The sequence below is a fragment of the Gavia stellata genome, chromosome 18, assembly GCF_030936135.1.
Source record: "Gavia stellata isolate bGavSte3 chromosome 18, bGavSte3.hap2, whole genome shotgun sequence".
Lineage (NCBI taxonomy): Eukaryota > Metazoa > Chordata > Aves > Gaviiformes > Gaviidae > Gavia > Gavia stellata.
In genome coordinates, this window is record NC_082611.1 from 10,015,585 (window position 1) to 10,029,222 (window position 13,638).

Genomic DNA, 13,638 nt, shown 5'->3' on the forward strand with positions numbered 1-13,638 from the left:
AGTTTGGCTATGTATTGACCACTGGCAGGCAAGCCTTGGACTACAGCTGCTAGCTCAATTCTGGGCAGAAATACAAGGAGATCTTCAGATGCGAGTGATCATCTAGTAGGGATTGTAGTTATTAGTCTGGCACCATCACTTAGGAAGACCTCAGATGCTGCTTCAGAAGGTGTCTTTGCTGATCATGATTCCTTGTATGTTTTTTACCAGACATGTGGCGTTTCGTCCACTACTGAAGACTGTGGTTTCCAGATAAAGCAAGGGAAAAGAAACTTAATTCTTTCTAAATGGATATGTATGTCTGTCTTCTGTAAAATCAGTAACGTCTTAAAAGAAGTGCTCTTCATGCCTGTTGGATAACATCTCAACATGTCTTGTGTAGTTGATCTAGCTAGGAACAAAATGTAGATTTGATCCTTCAGACTCTTATTGCTATTTTAATGTTTGCTAAGCCTGCTTAATCCTTCACAGTGTCAGATGTCTTCAAAATTAATTGCTTAAACTGACGCCTGTCAAGAAACAGATTATCAAAGCCTATTTTATTCATACACTCTTCTAAAAGTCAAAAAACAAAGACATGAAAATAAGGTTGAGAATATTCTTCATGACTCTAATACAGAACACATGCTGTCCTGTAGATGATGTCATGACCTGTAAGAGTTACTGGCCTGTGGGTGGGTTCATAGGATTCTGTAATACACAAGGACACAAAGGATTTTGTTTCTTAAATTCTTTATTACAAGTTACTACAAATTACCACTAGTAAGGCAAGTATATGCTTAATTACGTATATGCACACCTATATATATTATTCAGTGTTATGGGTATGGCGCTCACCAAACTTCTGCCAGGAGTGGGGGCGGTTGATGACAGACAAAGTCTCACTTCAAAGATGATCGGCATCATGAAGCCTGGAGTCAGTCAGGCATCCCTAGCGAGGGTCCGATCTGTCCAGAAGATCTCGTGTAGCGAAGTCTTGCACGGGGAGCTCTCGGAGAGAAGGTCCATTTTGCATAGAAAGTGAGTTATTTTTATCTTGTTAGAAACATAAGGGGGTGTAGGATACAACCACTTGGGGCCACCAGTAACTTAGTTACTAACTACTGTTTTTTACCTGGAACAGCCAATAGATGATGCTGTTTTCTATTTTCTCAGACTCTCCCAGTCTGTTTTTCCAGTAGGAACAGCCAATAGCTGTTGCAGATTCCTGCTTTCCCAGGATGTTTTCCACCATTACAGTTTATTTTTTACCTTTTCAGACAATAAGTTTGTTGTAGCAGTTTCTTGGTTTTGTGCTTATCGAGGGTATCTCGGGATGTCTCAGGTTCTTAGGTACCCATCTGCCCTTCAAGGATGCTCTAGGTTCTCAGGCTAGTAGTTCCCAGGCTGGCAGACATCATCTTCTGTCAGTATTTTTCCATTATAACTTTCCCATTATAACCAGGTTGCCTTTATGGCTGCTCCCATCAGATGACTGATGCGTAACATACCAGAGAAGAAAGCTGTCTGTAGTTGTCTTGGGTGTTCTCATAAGAGTCATGGTGACTAAGAAAACCTCATCATGTTCCATGAATCCTCTACTTTTAATCACCATGAAACATCTAATGTTAAACTTTTGAAAAGAAGCTTAGTTCCTTTTTGAAAATGAGGGAAATGAATTATTCAAATGAATTCATTGTAACTGGTACCTAAATCAGGTAAACTGAGTTGTGACCTTAACTGCTATCAATAGCGCTATTGGTCTACTTAAATGAAATGTTTTCTTAGGAAGATGCTAATTCTCCTCTGTTATGACCCACTTAAATCAATAGCCACTGCACCTCTGCGCAGTGTATGCTTTTCTTCCTCAATAGAGGAAGAGTAGATCTATTTTCTTTTTCAAAGTAGAACCCTGCTAGCTATCAGAGGACTACTCATAATCTTTCTTCTTGTGCCAAAATGATAGAGAAAATCTTGTTTCTTGGTGGTTGCTTGAGCTTAAATCTGGTTCTTTGCTTCAAGAAGCAGCTTGTTTTTTCCACAAGGTTTTCTTTAAATATTGTTTGTTGAATTATTTTTGTTTATAAATTCAGTCAGAAGTCTGATCTAACCTTACCACACCCCTTTTTTTAGCTCCATTTATGTAGAAGGGAACAAAAATCAGGTTTTTGTGTAGAAGTAAAACAGTTCTGTGTAGTTCTGAACGAGTTCTACCCAGTTACTGGGCTGTCCACTGGAAGAAATGAAGTATTTTGTAGCTAAATCAGAATTTACATTTAATTTTCCTCATGTTAGCTTTCAAACAAATCACGATTTATTTTTTTACTTTTCTCTCAAATTACTCTTATGACTTATTGGGTCCACAAATACACATTCCAGATAATACAGATATTATTGATCAAATGCTGTAGAGAAAAGAAATAATTGCCTTTTTCAGAGCGATCGTTGTCTTATTCTGACGAGTCTCGACTGTCAAATCTTCTTCGGAGGATTACTCGGGAAGACGACAGAGACCGAAGACTGGCTACTGTAAAGCAGTTGAAAGAATTCATTCAGCAACCAGAAAACAAACTGGTTAGTAATTTTTACTTTTCCATAGCACTGGAGTATTTCTCATTTTTATAAAACTGTCTTTTTAACAATCTGAGTATTGGGATATGTCTGCAAGGAATATCTTATACACAAGGAATTTCCTTCCACAGCAAAGGAAAGTGTATTCCTGGATTGCCTGTCCTCCTTCTGGCATTTGCCTTAAAGGAAATTACTGAATGCATGAGCCGTAGGAATAGATATGGCATCCATGTGGGGTGTTTTTTGACTGGTCTTAGCAATATCCTTTGGATCTTTCAGCAAGGAAATAGAGGAAAAAGGAAGTAAAATGTGTTGTTGTCTTGCTCAAGAACTGTTTCTGTATTTTTAAATTAAAAATATGCAGATATTTATACAGTGTTGTGAATAGCTCATCTTAAGAGTTACTCAGCTTTCTAGCTAAACACCTTTGTGTGTGGATTCCCTTTTATGGGAAGAGAACAAAATAAGTTTTTATTTTCATTACATTTTGGGTTTTTTTTAATGGGTTGTTGAACTCTAATATCCTCAAGTGTTTTCAAGGATTTGACAGCGGGGGGGGGGGGGGAGCATCCCACTGTAGGTATGTTTTTAATATCTTATTTTAAAGTGAAGTAGTAAGAGTATTTTGTCTGACACATCTTCCCCACTGTTTTGGAGACCTTAGGAGTTCTCCAAGTATTGAAAAAGCAGGAAGTGATGGTTTAATACCCTGACACTCATTTACAGGCAGTGCTGTGATATTTCAGTTGTGGGTTATGTGTCTGTCTGTCCATATTTATATGAAGTTGATTTATTCTCTCATTATATATTAATTAACCAGTGGTAATTGTGGTCTTTTCCAAAAGGCGTGACACTTAAACATTGAGACTTTTCTATTCTGTGCACCTAGGTATAAGCAGACCATGTGCAAGCCTAGCCTATACTTCAGCTTTCCTCTGAAACAAAATCCTTGTTAATACCAGGGTTTGGAGAGTAAATGCTTTCCACAATTATTCCATGGTTGTTTTTTTAATTACTTCCATTATTCTCAATTCATTTTTTTCCCCAGTTTTTTTTTTAATTGCATTTTATTAGGTTTATCTCGGAACACACTGGAATTGCCATTCTAATAGCTAACTCAGTGGTGACAAATTTTGTACTTGTCAGTGGTCAGAATGTTATAAGTTTGTCACTGAGAAACTTTTCTTTAAACTTCTCCCAGCTTGCTGATGAGGACAAGATCAGATGTCAAGTGATATCCACGATGTCAAGCCTAAAACTTTATAAGGGACAGTGTTTAACATAGCAGTAGCTCCTGCAGTTCTTGACACCATTGTATAGTTAAACAGAGCTCTTTTCATTCTCAGGCTTGAAATGTGTGTTCAACAAAGTAAAGTAGTAAAAGTCACTAGGCAGTGGCATTGTCATGTAATGGCATTGTGCTTCAGCTTCTAAGCCCTGTAGATGCCTTCTCCTGTCTCTTTTGTAGCCTCTTTTGCAGGTACCAGGCACACTTCTAAAATGTCCTTGTGAGTTCTGAGGGGCCAAGCATATGGACCTCTTTCTCTCCCCCCCAAAAGAGTGATGTTGCTCAAAACTTAACAAAAACTAGATGACATCCACTGTGTTAAAGATTAATATCTTGCCCAAGAAAAAAGAACAAACCTTTTTATTAACTCATCAAGAAAACTTCTTAATATCTTACAGTTGCAGCTAATTTATTATTTTGAAAGTCAGCTTGCTGATGTGGGGCTTTTTTCAGTGCATATTAGAAAAACAAGTATTTCTGGTTACGTTTACTGAGAAGCACTGGTTCATCAATAATGTTTCATCCCCCAAAATAGTACTCCGTTTCTCTGAAAGTCAGAATTGCCTAAGGAGAAATTTTAATACTTCAGATTGTATTATCTGATCAATTAAATATTCTGCTGATACAATTGATTATTAGTATAGGAGACTAGGTCTTCAGTAAATGGTACTGATGAGCTGTATGGTGAGTCTTACATTTGTGATGCAATGTTATCAGCAAGAACTAAACTTAGAACAAACCTTGATAGGCTGCCAGTGTATGTTCGTGGCTACTGTAAATAAATATGAAGTACAACACGTAGGATAATATTGCAGTATTGCTTAATATAGTTCATGCTAGTCTGCAGTGGCCATGGAAAGCATAATAGCATTCTATGAGCAAACAGAATTGGCAGTGGTGTTTTTAATGTGGGTGTAAAGAGGACCTAGTTTGCAGAAGTTATCATGCCATTATTACGCTTATGCCTTTTATGTATCTTATAGGTACTAGTTAAACAACTGGATAATATCCTGACTGCCATTCACGATGTGCTCAATGAAAGGTAAGCTGGAAAAACTAAGCAGTTTGAAGGTTTTAAAGAGGAGAAATGACGACAGTGTTAGGTTTGTATTTCAGTACAGAAATGGAATGGAGTGGGGAAAGGTTGAAAGAAATTTGTTTACTAATTTTTGCATGGGTGCAACATTGCAGTAACGGGAAAGAGTTAAGACTCTCATATCAACAATACTGTTAGACTGTGTAGAGTACACCTCACATGGAGAGAATTTGAATGCACAAGTTTGGCTTTTATGTAGGTAGTACGAAGTCTGCCTCAGCTATGTTTTATCACCTGGGTGTAGTAGTGCGATGCTGTGATTGTCTACCTTGCAAATTCAATCTAATTTTTTTTACAACCTGATCTGAATCATTTACATCCAACTAAGAGCATATGTAGAGGGAGCTCAGCTGTGTGTGGGCTTTTTGGTGTTAGTGTTATTACCCAAAGACAGCTGTATGTTAAGAATTTTCTTCCTTGGATAGTGTGTTGCAAGTAGAATAGCCTATTTATAGTGTACTTTTAATTCAAGTTGATTTATTCCATAGAAATAATATTTCATATAATTTTCCAGATTATTTTTATTTTGGCTTCATCACTGCTGCCATTAAGTAAGAGAGAAACAGCTTCATTCATGCATATATTTTTCTGCTTTAGAAAATTTTTTAATTTGTTCATGGTTTTTTCTGTTCTGCTTGTGTCTGGAGATTCCACATTTCTTTTTTTCTCCCCCAAAATACAGTAGCAAATTGCTTCAAGAACTGAGACAGGAAGGAGCTTGCTGTCTTGGCCTTCTTTGTGCTTCTCTGAGCTATGAGGCTGAGAAGATCTTTAAATGGATTTTTAGCAAATTCAGCTCATCCACAAAAGATGAAGTTAAACTTCTTTATTTGTGTGCAACCTACAAAGCACTAGAGACTGTAGGAGAAAAGAAAGCCTTTTCGTCTTTAATGCAGGTAAGACTACAAGTTAGAACAGGATTATTAATGATTTTTCCAGTGCAATGCTCGAATCAACTTTTTAAACTGGAATGAAAAATAAGTAATGCTATGTTGATATAATAAGTAAATAGAAAGTTCCCTCCCAGTTGTAATTATGACTGAATGGGGTTCTTTGATTCTGATTACGTTAGAAGGGAATGACAAGTCTTTGTAGGATGATACATATTTTGATGCGACTTTTTAGTATATATTGCAGATGCAAGAGCAAGAACCTTGTTGAGACCAAAAAGAGAACTAAAGAGGAATGGTACACAAAACCCAACTTGTTGATTGCTTTGTGCTACCTCCCATTTACAGTTTCTAACTGGAATTGTAATTAGATCTGAGAGGGAGTAGGATGTGTGCAGCCAAATATGGTCCCCTGGTTCAAGTTTTAGTTGTTCTACAGCCAAAATAACAGACTCAATGTCCAGGTCTGTTCTCCAATTTATTATTTACTTTACAGAGTCAAAAAGCTTCAGCAGGAGAAACAGGAAGTTAGAACAACTGGTTGTTCTGTGGCTAAAGAATTAAAGAAAACAGTGTGTCCCCTGAACCTGGGTCTGTCATATTTCAAGCAAATGCCCACTTGAAATCATTATTTTCTTGCAGCATATGTGATGCTTTTTACATTTTTCCTTCCTGTGGAAACAGTATTGAGATGTTTCTGTTGTTTGATTCAAAGTAGTTTGCTAAGAAGTGTTAAACACTGAATAAATCTGTCTCATATAATACCTCTTTCACATGTTGTTTTAGTGAAGTGAAATGTCTAGTGACTTTGCTTTACTTTTTAGCTTGTAATGACCAGCCTGCAGTCCATTCTAGAAAATGTGGATACACCAGAGTTACTGTGCAAATGTGTCAAGTGCATCCTTTTGGTGTCCCGATGCTACCCACACATTTTCAGCACCAATTTTAGGGTAAGCTTACTTTTGTTGTCTGTATTTTCTCTCTCGCATAGAAATGTTGGTGTGGCAAATTAGGTAATCTTTTTTCAAAATTGCTTTCCAGGACACAGTGGACATACTGGTTGGGTGGCATATAGATCACACTCAGAAACCTTCGTTGACGCAACAGGTGTCTGGTAAGTTTGGCCAAAGAGTCACTAATGTAGTCCACTCTGGCTTGCAGATGATGTGGGTTTACTTACACAAGTCTGGTCCTATTGACATGGAAGTTGACATAAAACCAAAATGAGTTTCTGGCTACATAACAAGAGACTTTGTTCCTAATTTTTTAGTAAACTTGCATTTGCCATTTTATGCTATGTGTGGAAAAATGGGATGCTTTATTCAGGCTGCATTTAAACATCAATTGTTTTGTGTAACTTTTAAAAAAATTTTAATAAGTTTCTAGATCTTGATATATTCTCTGTGAAAGAATATATTTTCCTCTATGTACTTCTAGAAAATCTGTGTGGTAAAGATACTGAACTGGCATTTAAGAAATTGGGGAAACTTCTTCCTATAGCTACAGCAGTTGGCTTGGAGTTCTTCACAGCAAGTCTGTTATGTTTTCTGTGCCATAGTCCTAGATTCTATCCTTAATATTTAACTGCTGTGGGGCAGGACTGAACCTTAAAATGAATTTGTCAAAGGAACAAAAGAGGGAACTAGAATTTATATTTACTTTAAAAACAACTTATGTTAAAATTGTCATGTAGATGACCTTCTCATCTTTTACCTCAGCAACATGCATTTAAAATTTAATTCTCTTCTGTTACCTTGTTCCCCTGTTCTAATTGCCCTGGTATTTTTATACAGGATGGCTGCAGAGCTTGGAGCCCTTTTGGGTGGCTGATCTTACTTTTTCTACCACACTCTTGGGTCAGTTTTTAGAAGATATGGAAGCTTATGCTGAGGTAAACAAGACTTTATGGTGTACAGCAGAGTTAACTGTTGTGGATTTCTTAATAAATCCACAGCTGATTCTTAGGGATGTATTACATTTCTAGAAAATAAAATCGAATGGTTTTCCTGGGAAAAGAGGATCAAATTATGGAGTGTATTTAAGGCACGTACAATCACAATTCTACACAAATCCTCATGAACTACTTAATTAGTATCATAGCCAGGCTTCCAGCCATTGTCAATTGAGAATATCATGTTATAATAAAAATAAAAACATTAACCAAACAGGAATGCCTTCATTTTTAAAAAGCTGCAGTGGAGACATTTCATGGTCTTTCCTTGGTATTTTCTCTAATTGTCCAACTCCAGAGTTTTTCAGAAGTAGTGACTATTGGGGGGAGAGGGATTCTTAATGCTTCCATAGGTTAAGTAACAGATTATGTTGTGCAGGAAATAATGCAGCAGGAACTGATAAAAACTAAAGTATATTCATTTAACATACTTTGTTTTGACCTTTGCTTTGTTAACAGGGCATAGATTTATCTGACGCTGTTGTCAAAAGAAGAGTTTTGGGTTTTGGGGGGGAGTGTTGTCTTTTTCTTGAAATATATGTGCTCATATGTATATATGATTATAACTAGGTTATGCTATATTATATATGTCAACATGCAGGTCCTATAGGTGAAATTGGACTTCTAGCATCTGTTTCACTCAAAGCAGAATAAATAATTTTGTTTTATTAGTGTACTTATATGTACCCCAAGGCTTCTGATGGTACAGTTTTAAGAGTTAGGATTCACAGACCTCTTCAGCAGTGTCAAGCCCACAGAAACCTGCGCTGCTGTGACTGTAGGCATACGGTTGAAAGTGATTAGTCAGTGCAGTAAGTTGCTGCTTGTCAGCTTGTCTGCTGAACTGGACAATGTGCGTGTTCTTACTCATGGAAGAGTTTTAAGATAACATGCTTTAGCTTAAATCATGGAGGAGGTGGTTCCAGCTAGTGTGTTTTTAGCTCATGATGGGGTAGACCAAGGCTATAGCTATATTAATGAGATCAGTACTTCTGGGAATGTTTCCAGGCACTGAGACCAGCTGGCATGAAGTACCCTGCTAATAAACTCATAGCCTCCAGATCAAGGTAGCTGCATGTAAACAGTGTGATGGGAATGGCCACTCAAACATCCTGACTACAGTTTGTGGGTGGGAATTGTTTGGGAGAGCGGTAAAAGTGTGCAGACAACTATTGTAACAGTGCAGCAATATGGATGATCATGTTCCAGGGGCCAGGAACATCATAAGCCTCTGTTTTATTTACGAGATATAGTCTGAGTACTCTGTTTCAGTGGCTAAACTAGTGAGCAGCATCTCATTACTGCTCTGTGACTTGCTCGTCATCGTTGTGTGCCTATATCCCATCTCCTCATGTATGTGAAGTTGGCAATATTGGATAAATAAATCTATAATTGGGTAGTAGCTATAATATGTCTGGAAAATGCATGAATGAAGTATTTTCAATCTCATATTTTGATCTTTTATGCATGTATTATAACTGTTAATGATGTGTACTGATAGATAAAACTTCTGTGCTGTAGGACCTCAGCCATGTGGCTTCTGGGGAATCAGTAGATGAAGATATTCCTCCTCCTTCAGTATCACTACCTAAACTGGCTGCACTTCTTCGGGTTTTCAGTACTGTGGTGAGGAGTATTGGGGAACGCTTCAGCCCAATTAGAGGACCACCAATTACGGAAGCATATGTAACTGATGTAAGAATTTAAGTTTTTCTTTTTGTTTTTCTTTGTTGCTGACATGATTTATCACCATATAATGATGCTATTCACGGTTGAGTTTATTTAGGTTTTGTGAATTTTGCATGAATACGTACATGTTCAGCTTGTAGCATATTTTTTCAAGAAAATACATTTGCTAAAAGAATTTTATTAAATATTAAGGTATTGATTGTGATAGTGGCACATGGGAGTCACATATAGCAGAAACTAACTTTCTGGACATTTTAACTTCCTGCAGATAGGTTTATGCTTGTGCTATCTGTCTTTGTAACCATAATCTTACCATTTATTCAGATTGCTATTACGCTATAAAAACTGAATTTAAATTGAGTTTGATTTTATAAAATGTAGGGGTTTTTATCCATGCTGAAATTGCATCTATCAAATCTGGTAGCAAAGTTGTCTTGTTCTAAAGAATAGTATAAGATAGTGTAAACTCAGGATAAATATTACAGAATATGCTAAGTAGCTGCTATAATTCTGTAACAGGAATTATAGAGGGTGTGAATTATTTAAAAAAAAAAAAAAAGATAAAAATACCTGCAGTCAAAATCTTGTTGTTGCTGCATGAGCTGCACAACTGGAATTTATGCCCTTGCAGAGTTCTGTGAGGGACAGAAATTCTCAGATAGATGAGTGTATGGATTTCCCAATTAAAGCCAAGACAGTTAGGTAACTTGTGCTGTAATCTGCAGAGGATTCTTGTGACAAAAGCTCAAGAAAAGAAAACTAGTCTGTCTTTTACAAGAGGAGTTCTGTTGACATCACTTGGAACTGAACAGAATTCTGAATAAATTTAGGTTTTCTAGGTCTTTGCAGGTCTTTAACTGAGTAGGAAACCAGACAATTGAAGGATTGTTTTTTCTTATACTTCTGAAGTATAATGCCATGATGTGCATTATTCAGAATATTCCATTGGCAGAATTTATCAAGCTGTAGAGTAGGTGATGGGACGAGATATCAAATGGATGTGAATATAATTAAATAGCATGCAGTTCTTGTCTCTTTTTAATGGAGTTTAATTTAGGTGTGTTTTTAATTTTCCAGGTTCTGTACAGAGTAATGAGATGTGTGACTGCAGCAAACCAAGTATTCTTTTCTGAAGCCGTACTTACAGCTGCCAATGAGTGTGTTGGTGTTTTACTTGGCAGCCTAGATCCAAGTATGACCATACACTGTGACATGGTCATTACATATGGATTAGATCAAATGGAAAATTGTCAGACTTGTGGCACTGATTACATAATTTCAGTCCTGAATCTGTTGACACTGGTTTGTACATATTTTTTATTGTGGTTTTTGCATTGGAAAATATTATTTTCTAAGCAAACTTGCTTTTTTTGTATGTGTATTTGATAAATATTTAAAACTCTTCTCTTCCTGATCACAAGCAAGAAATTCCTCTTCTGAATGTTTGCATTCTTTTCTGTAAAGCTTATGCTGCTAGCTTGTTTATGTGTTTGGCTTGTTGGTAAAGTGGCATTTAGTTTTAGCCTGAGTGTTCATGTTGGGGAGGGGTGGGGGGGGGTGGTTTTTTTGGGTTGTTTTTTTTTTCCCCCCATCTGGCTTGACTGTTGGACAGGGCCATTCTCTTGGCCTCTGCAGTTGATAACACCACCTGATGAATTTCAGGATCTTAGTGCTTAATGTGTTCTATTTATCTACTTATGCTGTGACCTGGGAAATCAGACTTCTTCAAAACGTAGCTCTTAACGTGTAGGCCACAAACAAAACCCACATTGATCTAAATTAATCATGCAACTGTCTCTCTCAGCTGTGCTGTTAAAGCCTGAAAATAACTAATACTCTGAATGTGAATTTAGGAAGGCAAATACAAAATACTTGCATTGCTGGGAAGCTGTTTTTTCTAGATATAGTGTATACAAGCTAGAAAAGCAGTATTTTAATTAATCTTTAATAATCTATTTTAATAAAAATTAATTCAGGTAGTTAGATATTTATCATTGTGGTTTTTATCCCCAGATTGTTGAACAAATAAATACAAAACTACCATCATCATTTGTAGAGAAATTATTTATACCAGAGTCTAAACTACTTGTTCTTCGCTATCATAAGGAGAAAGAGGTAAGAGTAAGTGATTTCTACAGGTGTATTATATCAGCCTTCATGCATTTCCTAGAATATATTTATTAAGCTGTAAAACTTTGTTCATCTTAAATCTATTTTTTAATCTAACTACATATCTATGAAGTTTCTGAAAATGCAGATCCAGCTAGTTCTTGGTTTTGGCATTTAGATTTGATAAGGAGTTGGTAAGTTGGCCATGATACCAGATAGAGAAGTCCTTAGTTGATGTGGCTTTCTAATTCAGCGTGTTAAGTGGATGATCCAGAAAGTAATTCATAGATCCTGTAAGTTAAGTAGTACTTAATTACAGAAAACTGAAGATAAGTATGTGTATTAGACTAGGCTATTCATAGATAAAGAAGCATAATTTTAAATTCTACATTGGTGATAAATAGATTTTATGATTTCATGCTAATCAGTTATTACTGTAATTATTTTATATTCTCAAGGTTGTTGCAGCAGCCCATGCTGTATACCAAGCCGTATTGAGCCTGAAGAACATTCCTGTTTTGGAGACTGCTTACAGGTTGATTCTAGGAGAAATGACCTGTGCTCTAAATAGTCTTCTCTATAGTTTACATCTCCCTGAGGCCTGTTCTGAAATCCAGCATGACTCTTTCAAGAAGCATATATTCAATGTGGATAATGCAAAGTTTGTTGTTATATTTGACCTCAGTGCTCTAAGTACTATTGGAAATGCTAAAAACTCATTAATTGGGGTGAGTAAAAACTCGACAGATAAAGTTTGTGCATTAAGTGTAAAAACACTCTTTTACTTAAACTATATTTCACCAGTAGTGCACATTTTTTTTATATATATATATATATAAAAATAATTAAAATGATCAACTTTGTTTCCTAACTTATGTTATAGAAAAACTTCCACTATCAAAACTTAGGGGAAACAGAATGGGTGGATTGTATCACTAGTCGGTGCATAATGAAAAGCAGTTTCTAGGGAAGAGCATCTTATCAGGGTTATTCATGGATTGATTCTAAGATGGTGATAGTAATTCTTACCGAAAATTAAGACAGATAAAAGCAGCTTTGGTGTGTCCTCTGGTAGTATATCAGCCATGTGAAAACACTTGTTTCCAAATAAAAACATCATTTGCTTTTAACAGGCTCTTTAAAGAGGGGAAAGAAAATAGTTACAATTAAAGCCAGAAAATTAGAGTTAAATTATTTTCCTTGGGAGGAAGCAAAACACAATAATTAACAGTATGGAAACTGTGCTTAAAAATAGATCCTATTAATTATGTTTCTTTGCTTATGTTGCAATTGTTTTATAGATGTGGGCCCTTTCACCGACTGTGTTTGCACTTCTGAGTAAAAACCTGATGATTGTTCATGGTGACATAGCAGTTCATTTTCCTGCTGTCCAGTATGCAGTACTCTATACATTATATTCACACTGTTCCAGGTATGAAGATCAGTAATTCATCAGTATTTTAAAAGCACTAGGATGGACTGATCTGAATAGAATATATTGTTGGAGGGATGAATTTAAATAGGCTATTACAATTGAGCTATTGCCCAAACTTCCCTAATCAGTTTTTACTTTCATTAATTGCAGGGAGTCTGTATCTCAGCCAAGAAAGCATATCCTGGCTTACAATTTGGCATTTTATTCAAAGGCAGATTGTAGAAGTCTTGTGTTTGAATAGAGATAACTGAGGGAGAACTCTACTGAAAGTAAATAAGGAAAGATTATTTACTATTTTGCTTACTGTGAGATCTAGGAGAGGTAATGAAATGTAAACAATAGATGTGAACACATTTTGGACCTTATTACTACAAAATGTTATCAAAGTAAGGGAATATACTTATTTAACTGTTACTCTGTACATTTCTTGGTTTTGGTGATTTTTTCACTAAGCATTTGATACCAGCCACAGTTGAAACCAGGTTATTGGGCTGCATGGACTGATGTAAGATTGTACCTTTTCTTTTAGGCTGGGGATCAAAATACTTGGGTTTTGAAATGATGTGGTTACTGTATGGGTGTACATTAACTTCTGCTGCTGGGGGTTTTGGTTGGTTTTTGTTTGTTTTT

At 36.2% G+C, this 13,638-nt stretch overlaps 1 protein-coding gene across 1 annotated transcript in view; it reads left to right on the top strand.

Moving 5' to 3' along the window:
- SMG1 (SMG1 nonsense mediated mRNA decay associated PI3K related kinase) overlaps positions 1-13,638 on the top strand; it is a 67,263-nt gene that overhangs the window by 16,715 nt on the left and 36,910 nt on the right. The window contains exons 4-14 of the mRNA XM_059826545.1: positions 2,417-2,553; positions 4,822-4,880; positions 5,617-5,830; positions 6,649-6,774; positions 6,866-6,938; positions 7,618-7,715; positions 9,297-9,470; positions 10,542-10,766; positions 11,478-11,579; positions 12,032-12,301; positions 12,875-13,005. Coding sequence (XP_059682528.1) covers positions 2,417-2,553; positions 4,822-4,880; positions 5,617-5,830; positions 6,649-6,774; positions 6,866-6,938; positions 7,618-7,715; positions 9,297-9,470; positions 10,542-10,766; positions 11,478-11,579; positions 12,032-12,301; positions 12,875-13,005 — 1,609 coding nt within the window. The remainder of the gene's footprint in view (positions 1-2,416; positions 2,554-4,821; positions 4,881-5,616; positions 5,831-6,648; positions 6,775-6,865; positions 6,939-7,617; positions 7,716-9,296; positions 9,471-10,541; positions 10,767-11,477; positions 11,580-12,031; positions 12,302-12,874; positions 13,006-13,638) is intronic.